Source organism: Morus notabilis, unplaced genomic scaffold (genome assembly GCF_000414095.1).
Source record: "Morus notabilis unplaced genomic scaffold, ASM41409v2 Scaffold705, whole genome shotgun sequence".
NCBI lineage: Eukaryota > Viridiplantae > Streptophyta > Magnoliopsida > Rosales > Moraceae > Morus > Morus notabilis.
This window is the reverse complement of record NW_010357938.1, coordinates 47,087-72,424: the sequence shown is the minus strand read 5'-3', so window position 1 is coordinate 72,424 and position 25,338 is coordinate 47,087. Positions and strand designations below refer to the sequence as shown.

Here is a 25,338-nt window from a genome sequence, read left to right as displayed (position 1 = left end):
AGATCAAGATGTTCAAGAATTGCCAGAAGTTGTTGAACAACCGGTTGAGCAACATGATCCCCAGGGTAATGTTGAAACGACATTAAGGAGATCTACTAGAACAAGGAAATCATCGATACCTAGTGATTACATTGTGTATCTGCAAGAATCGGACTACAACATTCGAGCTGAAAATGATCCTGAAACGTTTTCACAAGCTATGGTTGCAAAGAATCAAATTTATGGTATGATGCCATGAAAAATAAGATGAATTCTATGGTATCTAACGGGGTCTAGGATCTTGTTGAGTTGCCTAATGGTGCAAAAGCCATAGGATGTAAATGGGTTTTTAAAACAAAGAAAGACTCATTAGGCAACATTGAAAGATATAAAGCAAGACTCGTTGCCAAAGGATTCACTCAAAAGGAAGGAATCGATTACAATGAGACGTTCTCTCCTGTATCTAAGAAAGATTCACTTTGTATCATTATGGCATTAGTTGCGCATTTTGACTTGGATTTGCAACAAATGGATGTGAAAACGGCTTTTCTCAATGGAGAATTAGAGGAAGAGGTTTACATGAAACAACCATAATGATTTTCCTCTAGTAATGGTGAGCAATTGGTTTGCAAGCTCAAGAAATCCATATATGGATTGAAACAAGCCTCCCGGCAATGGTATTTAAAATTCCATGATGTTATCTCCTCATTTGGATTTGTAGAAAACATTATGGATCAATGTATATACCAGAAGGTCAGTGGGAGTAAGATTTGTTTCCTTATCTTGTATGTGGATGATATTTTACTTGCAACTAATGATAAGGGTTTGCTATACGAGGTGAAATAATTCCTCTCTGAAAACTTTGATATGAAGGATATAGGTGATGCATCTTATGTCATTGGCATTAAGATACATAGAGACAGATTTCGAGGAATTTTGGGTTTGTCTCAAGAAACCTATATCAACAAAGTTTTAGAGAGATTTCGGATGAAAGATTGTTCACCAAGTGTAGCTCCCATTGTGAAGGGTGAAAGATTCAATTTGAATCAATGGCCTAAAAATGAACTTGAAAGGGAACAAATGAAGAACATTCTTTATGCTTCAGTTGTTGGGAGCTTAATGTATGCTCAGGTCTGCACAAGACCTGACATTGCATTTGTTGTGGAGATGTTAGGCAGATATCAGAGTAATCCAGGTATGCACCACTAGAAAGCTGCAAAGAAAGTGTTGAGGTACCTTCAAGGGACCAAGGATTACATGCTTATGTACAGACGGACTGATAGTTTGGAAGTGATTGGCTACTCTGATTCGGACTTCGCTGGCTGTGTTGATTCGTGAAAATCAACATCAGGATACATATTTTTGTTTGCTGGTGGGGCTATATCTTGGAGAAGCGCAAAGCATACCTTGACTGTAATTTCCATTATGGAGGCTGAGTTTGTTTCTTATTTTGAGGCTACTTCGCATGGTGTATGGATGAAGAGTTTCATTTCTGGGCTTGGAATTGTGGATTCGATTTCTAGGCCATTGTGGATATATTGTGACAATTCAGCTGCAGTTTTCCTGGCTAAGAATAACAAAAGTGGTAGTCGAAGTAAGCACATCGACATCAAGTATCTAGCCATAAGGGAATGTGTTAAAGAAAAAACAGTGGTTATTGAACACATTAGCACTGAATTGATGATTGCTGATCCTTTAACAAAAGGTATGCCACCATTGAAATTTAAGGATCATGTAGATAGAATTGGTCTTGGTTCCTTTATGTGATTTTCATTGTAAGAACGAATGTTATTTTTAATGAAACTCTATTTGTGATGTTTTCTCATATTTGATTTTTCTAGTGTACACATTTATTTTGAGAAATATCATTATTGTTTGGACCTGGAATAAACATAGGGTTTATTCATTAAGTTGCATGGGCTAGTGTTTAAGAGACATGATGTATAGTGATACATGGAAGATAATACTCGTTTTTCAAAGGACCTATCGCCATGATTCATGTATTTTGTTTCTTATTGAGATAAATGATGGAATATATGGACCAAGTAGGAGAATGTAAGATTTTTTCCCGTAATATTAGGAACTTATCATTATATTGGCCCATATCTTCTACTATTATAGGGACGTGAATAACGTTCGAAAACCGTCAATAACCGCTGCCCACGTTTTGTGCACGATTAAGATTCCTCTGTGATGGACAGAGTATATATATATATATATATATATATACGAGTGCATTTCCTTCCGGTTGGTCCCTAAGCCTTTCAATCTTATTCAGTAAAATACATCATCTATTTGACATTGAGTGAAGATTAGAAGCACCAAATCCGAGTTAAATATCTGTCGAGCGTAAGAAGTTGTCAATGGCCGGAGGTATGCTTTCAATTCGATATTTCGATTCTATTCCGCAATATTGATCTAAATGCTATTGAGTTTGCTAGAAGTATGTTGAGATCGTTTAAGATTTAGTTTACAGGCGTTTGAAACCAAAAAACAAAACAATGAAACAAAAAAAAAATTGTTGAAGTAGCTTGATATCTTTTAAAAACAATTGCAGTTTTGACCAATTTTGAAGGATGTTTAATAGATTCCAAAAATGGACATTAGAAAACCGGGATTATAATTTAAAAAAGTTTTAGGTATCTCAACGGGGGCTGGGTATCAAATAGAAAATTTATAGAACTATAAAGTATAACAAGAATGATCCTTTTTTACTTCAAATATATGGGCACTTAGTGTAACTACCAGTATAAATATAATTAAGAAAATATTTAAATATTTTTATAATAATTTCATTAACCATAATTATCCTATCAACGTATTTAAGGTTCTTAAATAGAATTCCAAGTATTTCATCAACGACGTTATAAAAAGTTATGTTTATCAACATTACCAGCTAAACTACTTTTATTTATATATAACAACCTCTCATTAGTTCAGTATGCATGTAATGTATTCTTCAAAATATTCATTTCACTGTTATTGACTAAGTGCAATTTTTTGATCTTTTTTCGTTTTGTTACTTGAGGGATTGGAGAAGATACAAATACTAACGAGGAATATTAATAAAGAATTTAAAAGAAGAAAAATTCTAGAGTAGAGTATTATAAATACTTTACTGTTAAAACATATTTAAATGGTCAGATTATATACAAATTATTATATCAAAATAAGGAAAATAATGTACAATATTTAACAAAATATAACGATATATCTAAACTATCACTGATTCTCTTATAACATGATGTGCAGTAATATTTTTTAGTTTTTTTTTTTTTTTTTTTTTTTTTTTTTTTTTTTTTTTTGTGGGTAGAAACACAAACCGTGCCCTATTGGACTAATTTAGATTCCACATCTGCAAATAATTCTATTGAATGACCAACTAGAAAAAAAAAAAAAAAAAAAAAAAACGGACTCACCTCAAGAGACCTGAAAATTAAAAACTTATGTATATATATTCATGCGCATATATGCTCAAATTCTTTTTTAACTCCAATAATATCAATTACGATCTTATATCACGTCAATTAAAAAAATTATAAGAGTTAAATTAATATTTTAATTGACGTGACATAATTTTCTTGGGGAGATACAAAAGAGAACACGAATAAGAGAACATATAACCTCAATTCACATATGTATATACCATAGAAATTGACCAAAAATATTTATGACAATTAATGAAATTAAATTCTGGATAACTATTAAAACTCACACACACATATATAACGTTGGACCCACCCTCACATTAGCTTTCAATTCTATTTATTCAAGTCAACACTCTAAGTCCAACATATTAATATCCATGCTGATACATCAACCACGGATGCAGTCCAAGTCCAACTATATATGATTATATGAATATCTACAGCTCAAACGTCATCTCTCAAAATAAATTAGCTGTTGAAACTTGAAAACAAAGCTTATCTTAATGCATGTCTGGCGACATTCATGTGCATATGAATCCAAGGATATATTCGTGACTTCAGACTACAATTAACCAAATCCCACGATCTGAGGATTTTTTTTTTCTTTTTCCCCTAGCTGTACAACTCTTTTCTATTCTCTCTTTTCTTGTACACTTGTGTATAAATAGGCTCGATCCGTCTGTTTCAATAATGAATATATATAGTGTTATCAAACTTGACACGTTTTGACCTTTATAAAATTTCAAAGTTATATTATATTTTACAACTCATGAAGAGGTATGATAAAATCTTGTATACCTACATATCTGTTTAAAGACTTTTTCATTTGCTGACAAATTTTGAGAAGCTTCCTCACTATTACATTAAGCTTATCTGATAAGTAAATTGTATTGAAGAATGACAATAAATAGGCTTGGTAATGAGGCAAGATCATGTACGAGAAGAAATTGAGGAGTAGTAATAGAAGGAAAAAAAAAAAAAAAACGAGAGGGGAAAACTATTGAATGAAAGAATAAATAAATGTTGTTCTAATTTTCTTGTTTTTCTATCAGTTCCTTTAGTTTTATTATTATTTTCTTGCAGTAGTATTTATAACGTATAGCCAGTTTTTATTCGTAAACTCACTTCCTTTTATTGTATTCTTTAGGGAACCTTCCTTTCTAGATTATACTTTCAATAATATTAGATAGACAATGTATAAGAACATATGCCTGAGAGCATACTCTCACGTACGCTTACTGTTAACGCATTAATATTTGGGAGAAAGAGAAAAATAGGCCAAGATTTGAGATGAATTAAAATTAATAGACCAATAATTTACATAAGTTAATAAATAGGCCAAATTACTGTTTTTGTCCATAACTTGTCTGACTATGAACCATAACTTGACAAGTTTGTCCATAACTTATCTGGTTATGAACCATGACTTGACAAGTTATGGCCTATTGATTTCTATAACTAAAAGTTGACCTATATACTTTCTTAAGCTTTTCATATTGGCCTATTTTTTACTATTTCCGTTAATATTTTACGGGATTGGATGACGCTCCTTGTTAGAGGGGTACGGTGCGCCTGTAGGAACTTAAGCGAATATTTTAATTAATGTTTAAGGGTATGCTAATGTCGATCGCTCCCTCACGATACTTTTCTCATCCAAAAAAGTTGTACAACTAACGTTCCGGCCAAAAAAAAAAAAAAATGTAAAACTTAAACGTCATGTACAATTATTTAACTTCATATGATCAGCCTACTTCAATCGGTGTGGGATTTTGAACACGACTAGTTGCCAATAGCATTGTTCCTATATAGTATATCCCAATATAATATTTTTTTTAATTATTCTATCTGTTAATTATCTTTGTCTATTCTCTATCATAGACGTCTGCTGAATGGTCCCCCGCTCAATCAGACTGATCTAATAATGGAGATTTAGTGCTGCCATATCGTCCTACATGTATTGATACATACTGTATACGTACGTATGAGTCATTAACTTGTCTGTGGCGAAGTAGTTGAGTTTTTTTATGTCTTTTTTGCTGGAAAAGTGCTCGAGTTTTCAGTTGCATTTATGTAACCATTACGAATCATGATATATATATATATATATATGTGTGTGTGTGTGTGTGTGTATATATATAAAGAAAAAAAAAAGAGGAAATAACGAGAAAGTTAGACAACAGACCGCGGTTTGTGCATACAAGTTTGTTCAAGATGGGACCCGAGAAATCTTTTCTGTACTTTGCAGAGTGTGTAAATGATGTTCGTTGTCGTCTTTATCATGTTTTTAATGCTATATATATATATATATATATATTATTGTTATGTTTGGTGGTTTGGTGCACATTTAAGAAACTTGTATCATGAACAATATTTTAGAAGTGCCCATTCTGGAAGAAACATTTATTTTCCTGATAAATTAGAAGAAACAAAGTTAAATTTAGAAGATCATGAGCAATATTTTGGAAGTGCCCATTCTGGAAGAAACATTTATTTTCCTGATAAATTAGAAGAAACTAAAGTTAAATTTAGAAGATGTCGTCCTATAATCTATAATTCTATATATGGGAGTGAGACTGACTATATGATTTTATCTCCTCTGGTAGTTGAGGAATTTGATGCCATATGCAAATACAAAGAAGAAGAGGAGGACCCAGCCAACATGGGCCACAGCAACAGTTGGAAGGAAGTTATAGTCAAAGCCCAAGTTGTCCTTAAGGAACACCTTCAATGGAATACTAGTCCCAAGCCCAGGTATCTCCAGATCAGCATCTTTGTCACCCACTTGAGACGTGACAAGCCCATATAGTGTCCAGGCCACAGGAGAAGCCCAATAGTACCATCTCCACCAGATGGGGATTTGCTGCAACCATTTAGAAACATTTAAGTAATGCAATTTATTATAAAATAACATATAAGCGCATAATACAGTGCTAAATTAGTCTGTTAACATCAAAATTTAGTATTTTAGTAGGAAAACTACTCTTAACAATATTACTATTTAATTTAAAATAACATTATGCATTTACATTGAAGATGGTCTAAGTAAGTGTATATTATGATAGACTTACCATCCTGGGAAGGAGAAAACCAGAGAACAAGTTCCAGAAGCTGAGAAAGAAGGCCATAACAATGGCGGCGATTTGGTGGCCAGGGGTCAAAGCAACCACCATCATTCCGTACATTGTGAAGTAGACAAAGCACATCGTCATGTAGTAGTAAAACCACAAGAACTTTCCTGCTTTCCACTCAAACCCAATCATAGAGTAGAGAAGAAGCGTGTAAATGAAAGTTTGTATTGCTGTGTACATTGTCTCTACGGCCACCTGCAAAATTTTGGGACATAATTCTTTAGGTTAACTATTATATATTTCCCCTAAAGCATACTTTCATTTTGAAATGTCACTTATTTTGAATATATACCAAATGATATGTCGTATGATTTTGTTATTCTTTTATTGGTTGGAGAGAACTTTTTAAAACTAATGCTTTGTTTGGTTGAGAGATTCGTCTCTGATTATGAATCATAATTCTTGATTCTCTATCTCTACAGTGTTTTTATCTCATAAAAAATTTAAATTTTAAAAATTAGAATTATGAATCATAATTTTGAATCACTCAACTAAACGTCCACTAATATTTTACGTACAACTATTTTAAATATCTATAAATAGATTGATAATAATCTATTTACCGTGATTTGTCGTTGTACCTGAGCAAATGCGTAAGGAAGTGCTGAATACATTCCCGCGGCTCTTTCGCGGTAGAAAACCGTTCTCTCAATGGCAACGATGGACTGCACAGCGGAAGCATTGCAGGCTCCAAGGAAAAGCACAGCAGCATACATGGCTCCCAAAAGATTCGTTAGATCTTGTTGTTTGGTTCTGTTAATATTATTAAACAATAAATAGATTATTATATTCAAAACCAAAATCAAACAGAATTATTTGTTTATGGACGCCATAACTTACGTTTGTTGTCCCTTGTTCCAGAAAATAAGACCAAACAAAACACCGATGACTATTGTCATGAAGAACCGGATGGCATTGTATTGAGGGTTTCTCCAATAAGACCAGTATTGCTTCCAAACACAGGCATTGCACTGAACATAAAATGGTTGGGAGTATTTGGTAGGGAAGAAGAGGTCCTTTGACCCCGGTGCCGGCGTGCTAAGCTCTTCGATAAGCTCCTGATTTCTCCTAAAAGAATATCAATATGAATCTTAAAATTAGAGAACCTAGGTAATGGAAGAAAGTTGATGTTTAGGGCAAAAAATATATATATCAATATGAATCTTAAAATTAGAGAACCTAGGTAATGGACGAAAGTTGATGTTTAGGGCACAAAAAAAAAAAAAAAAGTGTCAAATTACTTACAGGTAAAGTGAGGAGTTGGCATAAAGTTCTGCAAAGTCAACATCAAGTTGAGCCCCAACTTGAGGGGTGGTGACCTCAAGCATCCACGTGGCAGGATTATAACCATCCCTAATCTTCGGTACCCCAGGGATTGCCTATAGTGGATCAGAGATATTACTCTATTGCTCGGAGAAAGATATACGGCGCGTTTAAAATTCGTTTCAAAATAATTTTATTTTTTATATAAAAATAAAAATAAAAATATTTTTAATCTTACACAGAAATTATTTTTAAAAAATGTGTTTGGTAGTATTATTAAGATATTTTTTTCAGTGTAAAAAAACTCATTAATGTCTATCTTTCTCTCTTTGCTGAAAGAGGAGAAAATGAAAATAAAAAATGAAAAACGACTAAAATTCATTTTTCATTTCTCTCATTTTACACTAAACCAAAAAATCGTTTTCATTTCTGCTTTTTATCTTTATTTTGCCAAACGCCGTTTTGGAAACGTTCTCATTTTCTTTTTCTCGAAAAACGCGGAATCAATTCCAAACATGACCATAGATTGATGTTTCACGGGTTTGAATCACAGTTCCCAATTTGAACTGAAAAACTAATCTAGATTGGTGTTCGGGGGAGAAAATAATGAATGCGGTTCAGAATTTTTAAAAAGAGAAATATTCTCAGTTTAAATTGAGATTTGTGGTTCAACTATGCAAAACAAACGGATGCTAAAGAACACGAGATTAATGAACTTATGAATAAGTACTTCTTTCTAACTCATCAATCTGTAAAAAAGAACATGGAAAAATAAATACTCACTTCAAAGTATTCAATGAGCTTGTGAGAACGGCGACCAAGAGGTCCAGCATAAATCACTTGTCCTCCTCGTTTCATCAGTAGTAACTGCGGAAATGCAATATCAAGTTGGAATAGGCTAAGGAAATAGTATTCATGAAAGAAATATGTTAACAAAGATTAAGAAGAAGCTATTAATACCTCATCAAAAGCTTCAAAAATATCAATACTTGGCTGGTGAATTGTGCACACCACTGTTCTTCCTGTATCGACGGTGTTTCTCACGGTACGCATGACAATGGCGGCCGCTCTGGCGTCAAGACCGGATGTTGGTTCATCCATGAAGATGATTGACGGATTAGCAACCAACTCCACAGCTATTGTTAGTCTTTTTCTTTGTTCTGTTGAAAGACCATCTACACCCGGAAGTCCCACTAGAGCATTTCTTATTGGATTTAACTCCACGAGTTCCGTAACTTCTTCAACAAACATCTGTTCCACGGTTAAACATTAAAATGAAAAGGGCTATTAGAAAGTATACTATCAGTTTTGTATTTCATCAAATATATGCATTCGGATTACATTTAATATACAAATCCAAACCTTTTATGGGATCAACACTCGATTTGACTTAAAATATTCAAAATACCCTTAAATAGAAACATTAAAAGAACTATGGAAAGAGAGAAAAAAAACACATTTAAGAAGACTTTATTTTAATTTTTATCTTTCTTTAAAGATTTTGTTTTTTTTTTTTAAATATTGTATTCAAGAGTATTTTGGGTCTTTTTAAGTAAAAATCAAGTAATTACCATGAAAATGTATAGATTTATGTACTTAATGTAATCTAAAGATATATATTTTATAGATAAAAAACTAAATATATACTTTTAAATAAACTTAAAATACATGGTACAGAAATATATCATACTTGGGATGTAAATAATATATGATATCCTTCAAAAGAGGGACCCTTTTGTGTTTAACATACCTTCCTTGTTCTTAAATCCACATCTGTAGAAAGACGAAGCCACGCCGAATAGAGAAGGGATTCATAGACAGTGACATGTGGTGAATGAATGTCATTTTGTTCACAATAGCCACTAACCCTAGCAAATGTTGCTTGGTTCTTTGGATAGCCTGAGATAAATATGCTTCCTTCAATGTAACCGCCGGTTTTTCTTCCGGCCAAGACGTCCATAAGGGTCGTCTTCCCTGCGCCACTGACCCCAACTAGCGCCGTCAAGATTCCGGGCCTAAAAGCGCCACTGACATCACTCAACAGTTGAAGACGATCTTCTTCAACTCCTTGACTCTTCATTTCTTGGTATGATAGACCAAATATGTTCCTCAATCTTTGCTTCAAATAAAAATTGATAAAAGTGGTAAATTTTTAGAGGTCTAATTAAGTTTTGGACGTTTTTGTATTGATGTGATTAACTTACAGCAGGCATGTCCACGTAGTAGTTCACATGGTTGAAGGCAAGAGATAGGGGTTGGAAAGGCAAAACCATTCCTCTTTTTGGTGCATCTTTAGAAGAACCAAAATCTTCAGAAGTGCTTCTCACTTCCATATCAAAACCTGTCAATTATTACCCAAATTAAGGGATAAAAGTTTTTTTTTTTTTTTTTTGTTCTTATGTGGCAAGCTAAGCAAAAATGTATTCATTTATTTTTAACGCTTTCATGGATTAGTGATTACAGACACAGTTTAGTAGTAAATCCACACTCATACTTTCATGTTGAGGTTTTGAGTTCGAATTCCCCACCGACACTGAAAGAAAATAACATGTTAGTTTTAGTTAAGATTGTTTTTGGTATAAGAAGAGAAAATGTGGTTTTGGTGTTGTAAACTTGCATAATAGTTACTAACTTAAACAATAATAAATATATTAGAAAAATAATTGAGAAAAGGAAAAATGGTCAAACCTTTTTGGCTAGAGGAGTCTGAATTCTTGTTCTTTTTGTCCTTTTCTTCATGATCTACACTAATGACAGCGTTCGTATCTCCAAAAGCTGATTGATTTCCACATTAAAAATAAAAATAAAAAGTGGGATTCATCAGCTTTAGAACATTAATACCATTACTGAAATTCTTATGTCAAAAAGATATAAGAAGCAAGAGATGACTCACGGTTCAAATAGGTCAAAGATGCAATGAATAAAATGTTGAAAAGAAGAGAAAATCCAAAGAGTGCCCCAACGCAAATCCAAAACCAATATTCTTCCGTAAAAAAGCCTCTAGACTTGAGGAGGACTTTCCCAACTGTAGGTTCATTTACTCCAGGATCCGTATTTTTCTACAATATAGACAGAGAATATATATATATATATATATATACACACACACACCAAGGATGGAATATAATTAAGTGAGACTTAGCTCAAAGGCTCATATCGTCTGTCTATTTTTTCCGTTTCGGTTGTTAAAAACCAAATGATTTGACGATGGAACAAGAAAATAAAGACAACAGATCTAGACTCAGTTTTCGAACCACTAAGAAAGCTTACCGCGCCCCATCTATCATCAAGGAATTCATTGATGACAATTGCATTCTGTCCGTACATCATGGGAGAAACGTAATAGCCCCACAACATCCAGGGCTCAAGGTCATCTACGGACGAAAAAGAAATGGAGAAGGAGAAGATGCTTAGGCGAAATTGATTTTCACATATACATGAAGTATGAGGAAGAAATGAATACATGAATTTGTTAAAACCAAGATCGATTTACTTACTTTTGGCGACGATGAAACCTCCAAGGACAAAAACCAATAACAAGGTAAAAGTACCCAGTGTATTCGCAACAACTTGTGTTCTTCCGACTGCGGCGATGAAACGGAAGAGAGATAGAGCCATCTGATGAATTCCAAAGAATGCTAACAACTGTTTGAAAAATCTGTAGTTCAAAGGAAGAAAAGTAACAAGTTCTGTAAGAGAATGTGGTTTGTTGTACTTTAAGTAACATATGAAAAAACTAAGGATACGTTCCATAATTATTTTGTTTTTTTGTATGAAAATTAAAATGATAACGTTTTCAATCTCAAACATAAATAATTTTTAAAAATGCGTTTGTTAGTTTTATTAAGAGATTAATTTCAGTATAAAAAAACTCATTAATGTCTCTCTCTCTGCTCGAGAGAGGAGAAAACGAAAATAAAAAATGAAAAACGACTAAAAGTCATTTTTCATTTATCTCTCATTTTACACTAAACAAAAAAATCGTTTTCATTTTTTTTTTTTGACTTTAATTGTGTCAAACACTGTTTTGGAATCGTTTTCATTTTTCTTTCTCAAAAAATGTGAAAAATGAAAACAAGAACAATTCTACACAGTAAAAATGTGAACCTTTTTTTTAATATATACCTGCTAGCAGCTGGAGCAAATCCAATTGAGTAGTATGTTAGAAGAATCCATATTGCGGATTCGAGAAAAGACAATGGAATCCTGAGGACCCAAATTGGTAAGCAAAATGCCCAAGCAGGGTAAAACAAGAAATCTCTTTGTTTGAAGAAGACAGGAAGTCTGAAAACGGTCATTGCGAGCTCGGCCATCCCATTGAACATGACATTAATTAGACTGAAAAACAGTGCTCCAAAGAACTTTCCTCCGTCTTGTACCGTTCCCACCGGCATTTCGGTCCTAAGAAAGACAGTCAGGGCAATCACCGACATAATTGTTATTTGTGTTGTCTTGAATACATAGACAAAAGAATTGCGCTTCATCAGTAGCCACTCTCTTGAAAAGCATGCTTTGAATAGTTCCCAATTTGAAATCCCGTATTTCTCGGTCACCAATGCAGCCGGGTGGGCTGTGGATTTGTCGTAAGGAATTCGAAGATCGTCTGCGAGTTGTTGACCTACATGGAAAGATTTGAAGGCCTCAGCGAAATCCGCAACTGATATGAATGTGTACGGTTGGTCCTTCTTAAACCAATACTGTTCTTGGTCCTTATTCGACATTACTTCTTGAAGAAAGTCGGCGACTCCTTTCCTCTCGGGGCATTTGAAGCCCATGTGCTCGAAGAATTCGAGGACATTTTCTCGGGGACCATGGTACACAGCCTGACCTGCAGAGAGCAAAATAATGTCGTCGAAAAGGTCATAAGTCTCAGGAGCTGGCTGTAGAAGAGAGATGACCATTGTCACATCAGAAATGTGAACCATTTGTCTCATGTACTTGCAAATTTGGAAAGTGGTGGAACTATCTAAACCAGTTGAAATTTCATCCATCAAAAGAACCTTCGCTGGCCCCACCAACATCTCCCCTAGAACATGATTCATATGATGAAACCTATTAGAAATAGACGCAAGGGATAATAACAAGTGGACTGGACCTACCACAGGAGTATGAAGTTTCTACGGATGACCTAAAAACATATTATATAGTTTTTCTGGTAGACCGTCCTACCGGTAGAATCAATTTTCTGACCGTTAGATCTGATCAAAATTAAATTAGATTAAAAAAATATGTAGAACATACATGTACAGTGTACCTGTAGTAACGCGCTTTTTTTGCCCACCAGAAATACCTCTTCTCATGTCGTCACCAACCATGATATCCGCACAAATATCCAACCCAAGTATCTGTTACCATTGTTGAGAAATCAGAATTTTCTCAATAAAAAAAATATCATGTATCTTTATCAATATTCTGCATAATTCTGAACGTCAAATTACATTAAAAAAATGTATTAAAACAACATTGATCAGATTTTGATGATAATATGACATTTCAAAACTGCGATAATTTGTAGCCTACCAAATAATTATGTGTGTGATTGTGTGTGTTTTTTTTTTTTTTTTTTTTTTTTTTTAAATTAGAAGAGATAGATTAATAGAACAACTAATTAACCTTGAGAACATAATCCGTGACCAAACTAGTTTTCTGGCCGGACATTGCGGTAGCCTTCATGAAGGCATCGATCTCGGGATCCGGCTTAATTCCTGCCTCTCTCTCTCTGTTTGAGAGTTCAGCCAACATTTCATACCTTGTGCCGACACCCAAACAACGTCCTGAGAAATCCAGTGTCTCTCTCACCGTCATCTCTCCGTAGTGAAGATCATGCTGACTAATGTAAGCGCAGGTTCTTTGAGGAACAAATTCATCCATTTCATGACCACAATATGTCACTTTCCCAGACACCTGCTCATGTATAGTTTCAACTAATCATCAATAAAAACAAAGATATAGGAGATAGGTTAGAAATTGGCTTGATAGTTCCTATTAATGCCTTAGACCGTTTGGTGTCGAACGGGATTTTGGAAGATTGCAGATTCGATCTTGTCTTTGTATTAAAAAAAAAAAAAAGAGAAAAAAATTAAAATCAAAGACCATTAATACCAAAAAAAAAAAAAAAAGATGGAAACACACCCTGAGATCTTGATCAAGTTTCCCTGCAAGTGCCAGCAATAATGTTGTTTTCCCTGCACCAGGAGGGCCCAAAAGTAGGGTCATCCTAGAAATTAAAGGATTCAATTTATAATTACCATAAAAAAAGAATCTCAGACACTAAAATAAAACACTGCACTCATTATAACTCAACCAAAATGAGATTAACAAAAAAAAATTTATAAGCTCATTTCATCATTTATAGATTAACAAAAATATACCTACAAGGCCTGACGATCCCACTGACATCTTTCAGTATCTGCATCTTCCGCTTCTTGGACGGAGCTAACCGAACTGAACCGAGTACACTCTACCCTCCGAACGATATATTCAAACACCAAAAAATTAAAAATTATCAGCCTTAAGTACCTATTAGATTCCCTTAATCTTGTTTTATTTCAGTTCTATAACAAAAACATATATATATATATATATATTTTTTTTTTTTTCAAAAAATACCTCTATGGTGTTAAGTGTAGCATTAAGCAGAGTAGGAAGAGCTCTGCTTCCAACGTACACATCTCCTTCGACCGATAAATTCTCGTATCGAACTTCAATCTTCGGAATCTCAATTCCCACCCTTTAAAATAAATAAAATCGAAAATTTATACATACAAATTCTAGGATTTTTTTTTTTTTTTTTGGTGTGGTGAATATAATATAAATTAGTATTACCGATCAGTCCTCTCCCTTAGGCGTTGAAGGAACTTCTCGTTGTCTTCTTCCACAAGGCCAAGGATGCTCTCCATGAGCTTCTTCCTCTCCGGCATCTCGAGCTTCGTGACGTCGACCTCGTCGTGGACGACGCGGCCGTTCTCGAGCACATGCCGGAGCATTCCCTTCCTCAGGCGGTCGTAGGTCGGCAACCGCTCGATTGCCGCCCACCGCAATTCCTCCTCGTCGTCTTCCCGCCGCTCGCTTTTGCTGAACACGTTCGGCGGCGCTGTCCACGCCTCCTTAAAGCTCGACGACCTCGAGCTCCTTCTGCTCGTCGATCGAGCTAGATCATCTCCTACTAAAGCCGCCGCCATAATCGAAATTAAATTGAATCTCAACTATGATCTTTATTCCTTGAGTACTCTCCAAGTAGTACTATAAACAGTTCACTTAAAGCTTGTGTAGAAATCACAATCTTCGAATCTCAAATGGAAATTGGATTTAGTTAATCTCTCTCTCTCTCTCTCATTTTGTTATGGCCACTCCGGCGATGTACCGCTCTCTCTCTCCCTCTCTCTTTTATTTTGTTATGGCCACTCCGGCGATGTACCGCCGGAATTTTGGAGTCATTTTGTATAAGAGAGGCTTTTTTATAGGCGTTTAGTTTTTTCTGAGTCAGGGAGAAAGTGGGAGTGAGAAAGCGTAGGAAAAATAAAAAATATTAATATTCATGATACTAATAATAATAATAATAATAAGGTGATAAGAGTGACGATATATATTACATAATTATGAGAATGAGAATATTGGAGAGAGATATTTCACAAGGAAGCAAAATGAACCACGTTTTTAAGGTCAAAGAGTGAAAATGTGTTTCTCTTTTCTTAAGAAAGTTTTTATACGTCCCGAATGCCCAAGATAAGTATCATTGGGGGGTTTTGGGAAAAATATCTATAATTTCTTTTTTGAAGAATTATTTATTAGTTAGGTACAAATGTTATCAATACTTTGCAGTTTTGAACTGTTATCAGACGCTCACTTATATATAACTAACGACAACGTACAATAAGACTATACGAGTTTGCATGTCTTTTTTTTTTTTTTTTTTTTTTTTTTTTGGGGGGTAAGCTTTAAGGATTCCTTGATGAAAGCCATTGTCGTTCTCATAAGCAGGAGATCCGAATTGTCGGCCTTCAAGAAACACCAAGTGGATTAAATCTTCCATTAAATAACGTCTTTGGTGATTTTTCTTAAAGCGCTTTTAGGCTATTTAGTGGAAACTGTTGAATTTAAAGGATAAGATGCCTCAAAATAGAGTACATCAAGAACATTTGAATACGTGACTAGTGTAATAATAATGATAATAATAATGAATAAATGATTGTATCAGTCTAATACATATAGCATTGCCCTTTTTCTTTAGGTAATTAAATAGTAAAATATAATATATCATTATCTTTGAAGACTCAAGAGCCATTCTTACTTGAGAGAATACTTGTGGAAGATTATTTTATAGCTTACTTTGGAAAAGATTCATGACTTTAACGAGTAATATATTCCACACAAACTCTCACTAGAGTTAACAGATCAACTTTATAATATTCACTAGAGGCGCAATAGGACAGGAGTCATTATAGCATAAGCCACATTAATATATATATATATATATAACACTAAAGCATTGATTTAAAATATTATGCGTTCCAGCTTCCGGCCCCAGGAAGTGCAGTAATAATAATATTAATATGGAACTGTAACTAAATAAGCAAAATTTATTAAATATATAGTACACGTGTCATCAAAAGCAAGCATATAATTTATGAAATTTAAAGGCAGTTAAATTAAGCAGAAGCTACGTATGGTTTGGTGTTCACTAGAGTCCAAATATGTCATCCCCACTTTTTTATCTTATTAGTGATCATTCACTAATTATTTATCGTATTATTTAAATTTAATAATTCAACCACACAGATATTAATTATATATTAAAAATAACTAAATAAATTACGAATTATCAAAATTTAATTTAAATAGCAATAAACGAGAGATAGGAAAATGAAGTTGTCAAAATTTAATTTAAATAACAATAAACGAGAGATAAGAAAATGGACAACAAATCTTGATTTCACAAAAATAATGATGCAGGATTAGACGGTGTAGGGCAGGGCCGTCCTACCAAAACGACACAGCAGTACCACGTGTCTCTTTATGTGCTATTCTTTTGCCATGTCAAAGAATTGTACCATGATGGTCACTTTCCTAATACCGCCAGGTTGGAGAAAATCGTTTTTCTTTTTTTTTTTCACAATATATATATGGACTTATTTTAATTATTATTAAATATAAAAATTTAATGAGTAACGTGATAATAATTTAATTTTATTAATTTTTATTAATTTTTTTAATTAATCATTTAATTTATTACAATTATCATATTAATATTTTACGGTTAAAATAATAATACAATATTCAAATAACTATTAAAATCATATATATATATATATATATAATCTATCTATGTGTTGTGTAAATGGTATCTGGTCAATAATATATACGATATACATCTTTTGCTAACATTTTCGTCTAGTTTTGATTCATGATTCCTGACCTTTTCCTTGTTAGCTCTTTGCTAGTAGGTTATTTTGTTCTTGATTTACTGTTTGGCCGGCCTTTTCTACCCAAAAATTTGTGGATCAATTTGAATTCCCTATGTTACAACTATTTGAGACAAAAATCCATTTAATTTAAATAATGATTAAATTTAAATTGAGTCTTTTCCATGTCGTTTGATTAATTTCACAATTTTCCATTTGCATGCTTTCTGATTTGCTCTCTAGAGGCAATTCAGAATTTCATGCATATATATTCTCGGAAACATATGTAATGATTAAATTGGTAGTTAATTCGTTCTTTTTTGTAATACATAACTTACTCCTTCTAAGTTGAAATAATTTGTTGAATAAATTAAAATGGTACATATCACGTTGAGATCTTAATGTTAAGATATTGAGACCTTGTGTGTCACGGACTCACAGGACTACCGTCTTATTCAGCTCCTTCTAGAAATAACTATTCATAATAAAAGAAACTTTCAGAAGTTGTTATTATTACAACCACCCCTCTTATTTGTTATGACTAAAAAAAAAAAACTATCACTAATTTCTTCTTTTTAGTCGTTAAATAATCTATATAAAAAACTATCAATTCTGTATACTTTTCAATCTGATGTGATTTTGATTGGATCTAATGGTCAAAATACTGAACCTATCAGGCCATACCAAAATAAGTCCCTACAAACAAATGATATTGCCTCCTACTTTCAATGCGACAAACAAGCTAAAAGTTTATAAAGTCCATCCGTCTTGGACATATCTTCTTAAAAAATATTTGTAATTTGTTTTTTTAATTTTTATGTCCATTTTAGGGAATATGTTTAGAAAAAATGATTAAAAAAAAATAAACTAGTAATTTGAAAGAGATTTCTTGTAAAATCATGATCTAAAATATCAAAATTAAGGTATTTTAAGGTATAGGTATTTCTATATATCGTGCTACATTGAAATATCAAAACTAATTAAACAATATGTAAATTTTAGCCATACAAAAGCGAGCCCTAGATTTTCATACTTTCAATACATGCGAAAGCAAAAGGGGGGATTAATTATTCTCTACCTTTTAGGGAAAATAATAATAATAATAATAATAATAATAAAGAAATAGTTCTTCTTCTTCACTAACAAGTGGAAGCGGCGATAAGCTTTTGGAATTAAAGGTTAACAAGTCAGCCGGCTTAGATTTTCATCTTTTTGTTCTCTAAAACCAATTGCCGGATTGGTTATCCAAAAAGAAAAGTGCAAATTGCCGGAGCCCAACATTTCAACATATTTTTTTTCTTTTTCTTTCTTTTTCTGAGTAGATAATTTAATTAATTGCAATATTCGTGTACCTTAAACTTATAATATTTCGCAATTTGAAACATATATTTTAAATTTTATCTTAAATTTATGAATTTGTTACAATTGTGGTCCATTAACGAACGGATCTCAATTAAATTGCTCAAAATTTGTAAACAAGTGCACCCCAAATTTTTTATTGAGTAGCAAATTGAATCCTAAATTTTTGAATTTTAGAATTTCAAACCCCTAATGGCCATCCATAAATTGAGTTGTGGATTAAATTGTATTAGCAAAGATTATAAACTTTGAAATTCAAAGTGCAACCTATAAATGATGATAAATATTTTCTCTCCATGAGTACAGTTTACCCCACGTTTTCCTAGTTGCCGATTGGTGGGTTGGAACTTTGGATTGAGTGTTGGATTAGACATAGTTGAGCGAACAAAAGTGAGTGGAGTGATCAAAACAGGTCCGTTGTTCAGGTTTGAAACTAAAGGAAAAGTTAAAATTGACAAAAGAGGTTTCCTTTTTTTGGAGTACCTCTAAATTCCACCAATCAGACAGATTTTCGTTTGAAGTATCCCTATAAAATGATTAAGGCCATGTTCACTTCACCGATTCGAGTTTAGAATTTGAGTTTCGTTACAGTAAAAAATTCTCAGAAACAGTCACATCTAAATTTTTTACTACAGTAAAAAGCTCTCACATAAAATCACATCTCAACTTGAATTACAAACTCGAATCAGCGAAGTGAACGGGCAAAAGTCTCTCTCTCTCTCTCTTCAGAGAAAAGGTGATCAGGATCATAAGTAGGTTTCCTCGTGCCTATCAAATTCATAATCAAAACTAATCATTTCTTTTTTTTTTTTTTTGGTTGAAATGAAACTAATCACTGGTAAGAGTAACTTCCGCCCAGTTTCACTATAGTATAATGTACCAAACTAAATTATCGAAATATATATATATGTACCAAACTAGAATTTTCAAATATAATTAGAATAACAACAGCAATTCTAAATACTATTGACCGACACAATTCCAAACTATTAAATTTTAATCATTTTTTTACTTGATATGATCCGATGGTTTAATGTTGTGAATTGTTGATAACCTTTTCTTTCCCACGTAATTCTCTTAATAACAAACTACGTAGATTTTGTTCTGCCACAACTATATTACAACTTTTTTGTGTTACATTATTGCACGAGCTATTTACCAGGTGTTCAATGAATCAATTTGCACCGTTGAAATTCGAACTACATTTGCCAGATAGGGACAATATTTAAAAGAAAAGAAAAGGGAAAAAAATGTGATATAAACATTTTTTTTTCTCTGAACCAGGAGCATATCCAACCATATGAAATGTGATATAAATATTTAATATGGCTCGATAATGCATCAACATCACCAAACTAGGAGAAAATAGAAACTTCACTAGTAAAACACTATCGATGGATGGACTCTATATATATACAACCAAAGCTATCAAATATCTAAAAATTAAGAGCTTTCATAAATTCAAAAGAAATACAATTAATTTCAATCTATTGCTAAAGATAACGACCAAAAAAAAAAAATCCCTAATGAGTAGGAGCCAAAAAGAAAAAAAAAATCCATAGTTCAGATATTTTTTGGCCATCATCCTCTCCAACATAACAAATTAGATCACAAGAGAAAAACCTACTTCAAAATATATTTTGGACACATATTAATATAGTAACACTAGATTATACATTAAGTCAGATCCAAATCTTGTACGTGCATGCTTATATATAGATATATATGAAAGAAATATTTTCTGAGTGAAAAGAAAGAGAGAGAAATCTCTGTAAACCATATTTGCTGTTATGTTTGCTTCGTAGTACATCATCTTGTTCATCGTCCTACATATGGATAAATTATTGTAAAGGAAAGCTACAAAAACAATGAGCTCACATTTTATGGAGAAATTAATGTTGGGAGTTGAAAATGCATTTTAGCAATTCCGTAAGATAAAAAAAAAAAAAAAGAATAAGAAAATATAGCAACACAATGGTATGATTTAATTAAGACAAAATCGTGTTAGCTTGCGATGGAAGCCCACTTTGGCTGTATATATTTGTTTCGAGAAATAGTCCAACACTTGAGATGAATTAAAATTAATAGGCTAATAGTTTACATAAGTTAATAAATAGGCCAAATTACTGTTTTCATCCATAACTTGTCTGGTTATGAACCATAACTTGACAAGTTATTTCCGGTTTTTGTCCATAATTTAGCTGGCTATGAACCATAACTTGACAAGTTTGTTCATAACTTATCTGGTTATGAACCATAACTTGACAAATTATGGCCTATTAATTTCTATAACTAAAAATTGGCTTATATACTTTCTTAAGCTTTTTATATTGACCTATTTCTTACTATTTTCCATTTGTTTTTTTTAAAATGGCTTGGCCAAAGCCAACTTCCCTTCATACCAGTTCCCGGGTCAAGATATTCGTTGGGAACAAGTCAAATAATCCTACTCTACGTATAACAACACACATAAATAGTTTTCCAGCAATATATATATATATATATATATAACACATTGATAATCATAGTGATGTTCCTTTCAAGTCATATATACATGCAAGTTGCAAACGATAAATGAAAAGCATGTCACTGGATGCTTCTGGTAGAAGAGTTAGAAGAAATAGCATGATACCTTGTTATTGATCAAGTTATGGAGGGCAATCACACTTCGGATGAGAGAAGAAAGATATATAACCAGCATCATATCATTTGTTTTCACTGCATATGACAAGGATCAGATGCTAATAAAAAATATCTGGAATATAATCAAAATGGACTTACGTTACTAGAAACTGAGAACATATATTTCTGCGTGCATAACATACCTGCAAAGGCCTTGACTAACTCGGTCACATTGAGATTTGGAAGCAGATTAAACACGTCCTATAATTGTAAATATAAATTACTTTGAGTATAAATTACTTTGGAAAGTATACTCAAATCATGATTTGGGTTCATTGGCGGGAACTTTGTGAGAGAGAAAATTTTAAAATTCGAACTCTTTGTGAGATAAAAAAATACTGTAGCAGAATCATGACTTGGGTTTGAGTATATCTTCCAAGCTAAAGCCGGAACAAAGAGATTGAAAACGCAGAAGCAGTAAAGCATACATAAGAACTGCAAAACAGGATAGAATGCATAGAGGGAGCTGAGGAAATGGCAACAGAAAGTACCTGCAAATGGTAAAGTATCTCATGATTTAACGGAAGCTTGTTATCAACAACAAGATCTAGGTAACCACGTATTTCTCGCAAGCGTGCATCCAAACCCTTTAAGGCTGTAAGTTTTCCAGTAACCTGAAGAAGGGAAAACGGAAAGGAAAATAAAATAAAACAAAAACAAAATAAAACGTAATCCATTATTTAAGTTTGATATTAATACAACTAAAGCATCAACTGAAAACGTACTCCTGCAGTTGATAATAAAAGATGGCAGCCTAGAATAAGAAACTGCAAAAAGAAACAAAGAACAAAGTCAATCTGACCTGCGTTGCAAGTGCACTAATGGTTGAATCCTTGACATCCCTTAGTAAATGTTCCACTCCTGTTATTGGATGTCATATGGACACGGTTAGTTTTTATATGAACATCACTAGGTAAATAATCAATCAACTAAAGTATCAAGTTTGTGTCTACAAATACCAAACACCGGGAATGTGCATATTAATTATTACTCAACATAAAAATCCATACGCATACCTATTTCCTCAACCTCATGAGCAGCAATCTCAGAGGGCACATGAACAAAAATCTTTTGGCTTTTCTGAGTAGCATTCTGTTACCACAATCAAGGAAGATAGGCTCGGCAGATGTTTAAATGGAGATAATGGACAGGAAAAAAAAAAAGGAAAGAGAAAACCTTGTAAATTTTATAGCCAGTCTTTTTCAATATTTGACAACGTTGTATCAGTTAACAAACCAGAAAACAACATAATTGATTAGGGCACAAGCTATATAAAAACAAATGATGCAACATCTACCTCTTTAACCTCTTCAACGTCATAGTAGGCCTTGGTGGGTATTCCCAGCTCCTTCGGTTGGACATCAATGATGACCAAAACGGGATTTGGAACATAGCTGCAATATCAAAAGGATTTGTTTATAAAAAAGAGCAATAAACACATACAAATACTGGGGTTTATTATAACCAAACTAAAAGTAAAAGTTAAGCCATTAATCCAGATAAAAAGTCTCAGAGCAAAAAAAAAAAAAAAAAGACCAGGTGAAAAGCCATGCTGGTGAAGTAGAGCTCCAAATGAACTCAATTGTTAAAATAAACTTGAACTATATCCACACATTTGGACAATTATAAAAACAGAAATTAGATACAGAAATCAACAACTATAAACAGTTGACTCCAATTGAATGCCCATGATCTTACTTGTGGAACAATCTGTGAATATCTAGATCATTCTCCCGTAGCTTTGGTCCAGTACTATACCAACCTACAACATGCTCCTTGGCTGAACATTACAAGAAATCCACACAAAGATATAAGTAATTATTCCGTTGAAAATTCAGAAAATAATCAGTAACTTAAAAAGTTGAGGTACACTTACCATTTATTCTCTTGAACATCGAAAACATTGATTCATGGTAGTTGTGATCAAGAAACCAAATACTGGGGTCCTTCTCATCCTCTTCAAAGGGAACTGAAATTTAAGAAACATTTCAAGTAAACAATCGTGTCTAATTACACGGTAAATCGTGTCAACAAATGACAATGCAGGCATTTAATTATTCAAATTTAGCTCGGTGTTAACTCCACGTCCTCCTCCAAAGTTGAGATCCTAAGTTCAAATCCCCAGACTCTGAGTCTCTGATTAAAACTTTATAGAAAACTATGAATTTCATCTCACGGTGTCTCTCTAATACTATACATTTACAATGGTTTGTGATATTAAAACAATATGAACCATTAAAAAAACGGTAGGCATCCTCTCAATCAATGATAAATGATAGGATCCATATATTTTGGCCAAAGAATTACTTATATGAACTTATTGAACGTGAATAATTTCCCAAATAGTCTGCATAACATTTAAGTTGTGGTACAAGTGTTAAACATTACTACACATACGAATTGTGGATTATCTTTCAATAACCCATAATAAAATGTTACCAACTACAGATTTTAAAGTAGGACGAGTCAACAATAAAGCATAACAAATCAACATCTAAAAGCCTTCATGATGATACAAATCTTGGAGCTTCATGTGATAAGCCTCCCCTACGATTCACTTATGCCCGGAAGAGACTACGCGAGAAAGGTCATGCGGGGACAGGAAAGGAGATGGAAGCTGCAGCACAGGGGAACACTTTCTCAGGACGGTTAGGAGGGGGCTGAGTTGGCACGAGAGGATGAGCTGGGTTGAGAGAGGGAAAGGTCTGTTAGTTAGTTAGCTGCATTGGAGTCTGTAACTAGGGAAATGTGATCGAATAAGTAGGGAGGGAGGACACGTGAGAAGGGCATCAGAAAAGTGTAAAGTTGAAGTTAGTGAGGGAGTGCATGGGGTCACTCGAAAACCCCCATATCCTGTAATTCTTTCCCTATTTTCTGCCTATTAATTTCATTGATCCAGTAAACTTACTCATATTCATGTGTAGAAGTGTGCTTGCAATTTGTTATTAGTCTGTGAGCTTATCATTTGGTATCAGACTCACCTTTCTGGGAATGATGAAGAGGACTGACGACCGTGAGAAAGAGAGGGCGGAGGGAACGAAAGAGGATTTCATAAGGAATTGGAAATGGTGAGAGAAGATTTGAAGAAGATTCCCAGGCTTGAGTAGGGAATGGCGCTGATGTTGGAAAAACTAGACGAACTGATGCGCCAGAGAGCTGAATGGTAAGCTTAAATGGAGAAGCTTTGGCTTGGTTCCAGCCGGCGGGTGATACAGGACTGGGCGGATCTAAAAGTGTTGGTGCTCGAGAGGTTTCGACCAACACAGGAAGGAAGTTTATGCAAGAAATTCTCATCTCCGCGCCAGGAAACGTCGATCCGGAAGTATCGCAAGCTCTTCGAAACGTTGGCTGCACCATTAACGGAGGTTTCCGAACAGGTCCTAGAGAGTATGTTTGTGAACGGATTAAAGCCCGAAATCAGGGCTGAAATTCGGATGCTGAAGCCCAAGGGATTGGGCCGAATTATGGAATTCACCCAGCGGGTAGAGGAGCGTAACCTACTAGTACGAGGCCCAAAGGCCCACAACTTATAGCCCAGCCCGGGAAACAAAGTAAGTTCTAGAATTCCTGAGTTTGGACCAAGAGAAGGTTCAGTTCAAGCTGGGTTGGGACCGCGAGGAGGAATGGCGCCATGAGGAAAGATGACCCCCGCCACAAACCGACCATTGAGCAGCAGGACCGAAGCAGCACCGTTCCGGCGTTTGACCAATGCCGAACATCAGGCGAAGGGGGAAAATGGCCTCTGTTATCGCTGTGATGGAAAGTATGTTTTCGGGCATTGTTGCCCTAACCGGGAGTTGCAAGTGTTCATCGTGCGAGATGAAGAAGATCAGGAGGAGATGCAGAAAGGAAAGGAGGAGGCACTCGAAGAAGGTGAAGTGGTGGAGCTCTCCATCAATTCGGTGGTTGGACTCACCGCCCCGAAGACTATGAAGCTCCGAGGAGTGATTCGTGGGAACGAGGTAATAATTTTGATCGATAGTGGGGCGACTCACAATTTTATTTCGTTACTTGGTGAGACGATTGGATTTACCTATAGATCGGACTGAAGGATATAGGGTGGTTATGGGAACGGGGTTATCGATAAAAGGGGAAGGA

The 25,338-nt window shown here is 34.0% G+C and overlaps 2 protein-coding genes across 7 annotated transcripts; both read right to left on the bottom strand.

Annotated features, from left to right (window-relative positions):
• Nucleotides 1-5,801: 5,801 nt before the first annotated feature.
• LOC21396950 (pleiotropic drug resistance protein 2) lies at nucleotides 5,802-15,294 on the bottom strand. Of its 6 annotated transcripts, none has more exons than XM_024177228.1 (21): nucleotides 14,624-15,294; nucleotides 14,408-14,528; nucleotides 14,170-14,258; nucleotides 13,931-14,015; nucleotides 13,412-13,702; nucleotides 13,053-13,143; nucleotides 11,924-12,824; nucleotides 11,296-11,456; nucleotides 11,069-11,172; nucleotides 10,692-10,857; nucleotides 10,487-10,573; nucleotides 10,293-10,331; nucleotides 10,003-10,139; nucleotides 9,549-9,881; nucleotides 8,759-9,049; nucleotides 8,582-8,665; nucleotides 7,781-7,914; nucleotides 7,376-7,603; nucleotides 7,099-7,288; nucleotides 6,476-6,730; nucleotides 5,802-6,267 (listed from the first exon to the last, which is right to left on the bottom strand). In XM_024177228.1, the coding sequence occupies exons 1-21, from the start codon at nucleotides 14,977-14,979 to the stop codon at nucleotides 5,995-5,997; spliced, it is 4,416 nt and encodes a 1,471-aa protein (XP_024032996.1). In that variant the 5' UTR covers nucleotides 14,980-15,294; the 3' UTR covers nucleotides 5,802-5,994. The 6 variants fall into 6 exon arrangements, with proteins under 6 accessions (XP_024032996.1, XP_024032997.1, XP_024032999.1 ...); XM_024177229.1 differs by having other exon boundaries at nucleotides 7,117-7,288; XM_024177231.1 differs by having other exon boundaries at nucleotides 11,924-12,626.
• A 5,875-nt stretch (nucleotides 15,295-21,169) lies between these two features.
• Nucleotides 21,170-24,597, bottom strand: LOC21396949 (26S proteasome non-ATPase regulatory subunit 7 homolog A). Its single transcript, XM_010091090.1, has 9 exons — nucleotides 24,222-24,597; nucleotides 23,117-23,209; nucleotides 22,939-23,020; nucleotides 22,538-22,634; nucleotides 22,257-22,332; nucleotides 22,043-22,101; nucleotides 21,732-21,854; nucleotides 21,384-21,441; nucleotides 21,170-21,276 (listed from the first exon to the last, which is right to left on the bottom strand). Exons 1-9 carry the CDS (start codon nucleotides 24,595-24,597, stop codon nucleotides 21,170-21,172), a joined length of 1,071 nt encoding a protein of 356 aa, XP_010089392.1.
• Between the last annotated feature and the right edge of the window lie 741 nt (nucleotides 24,598-25,338).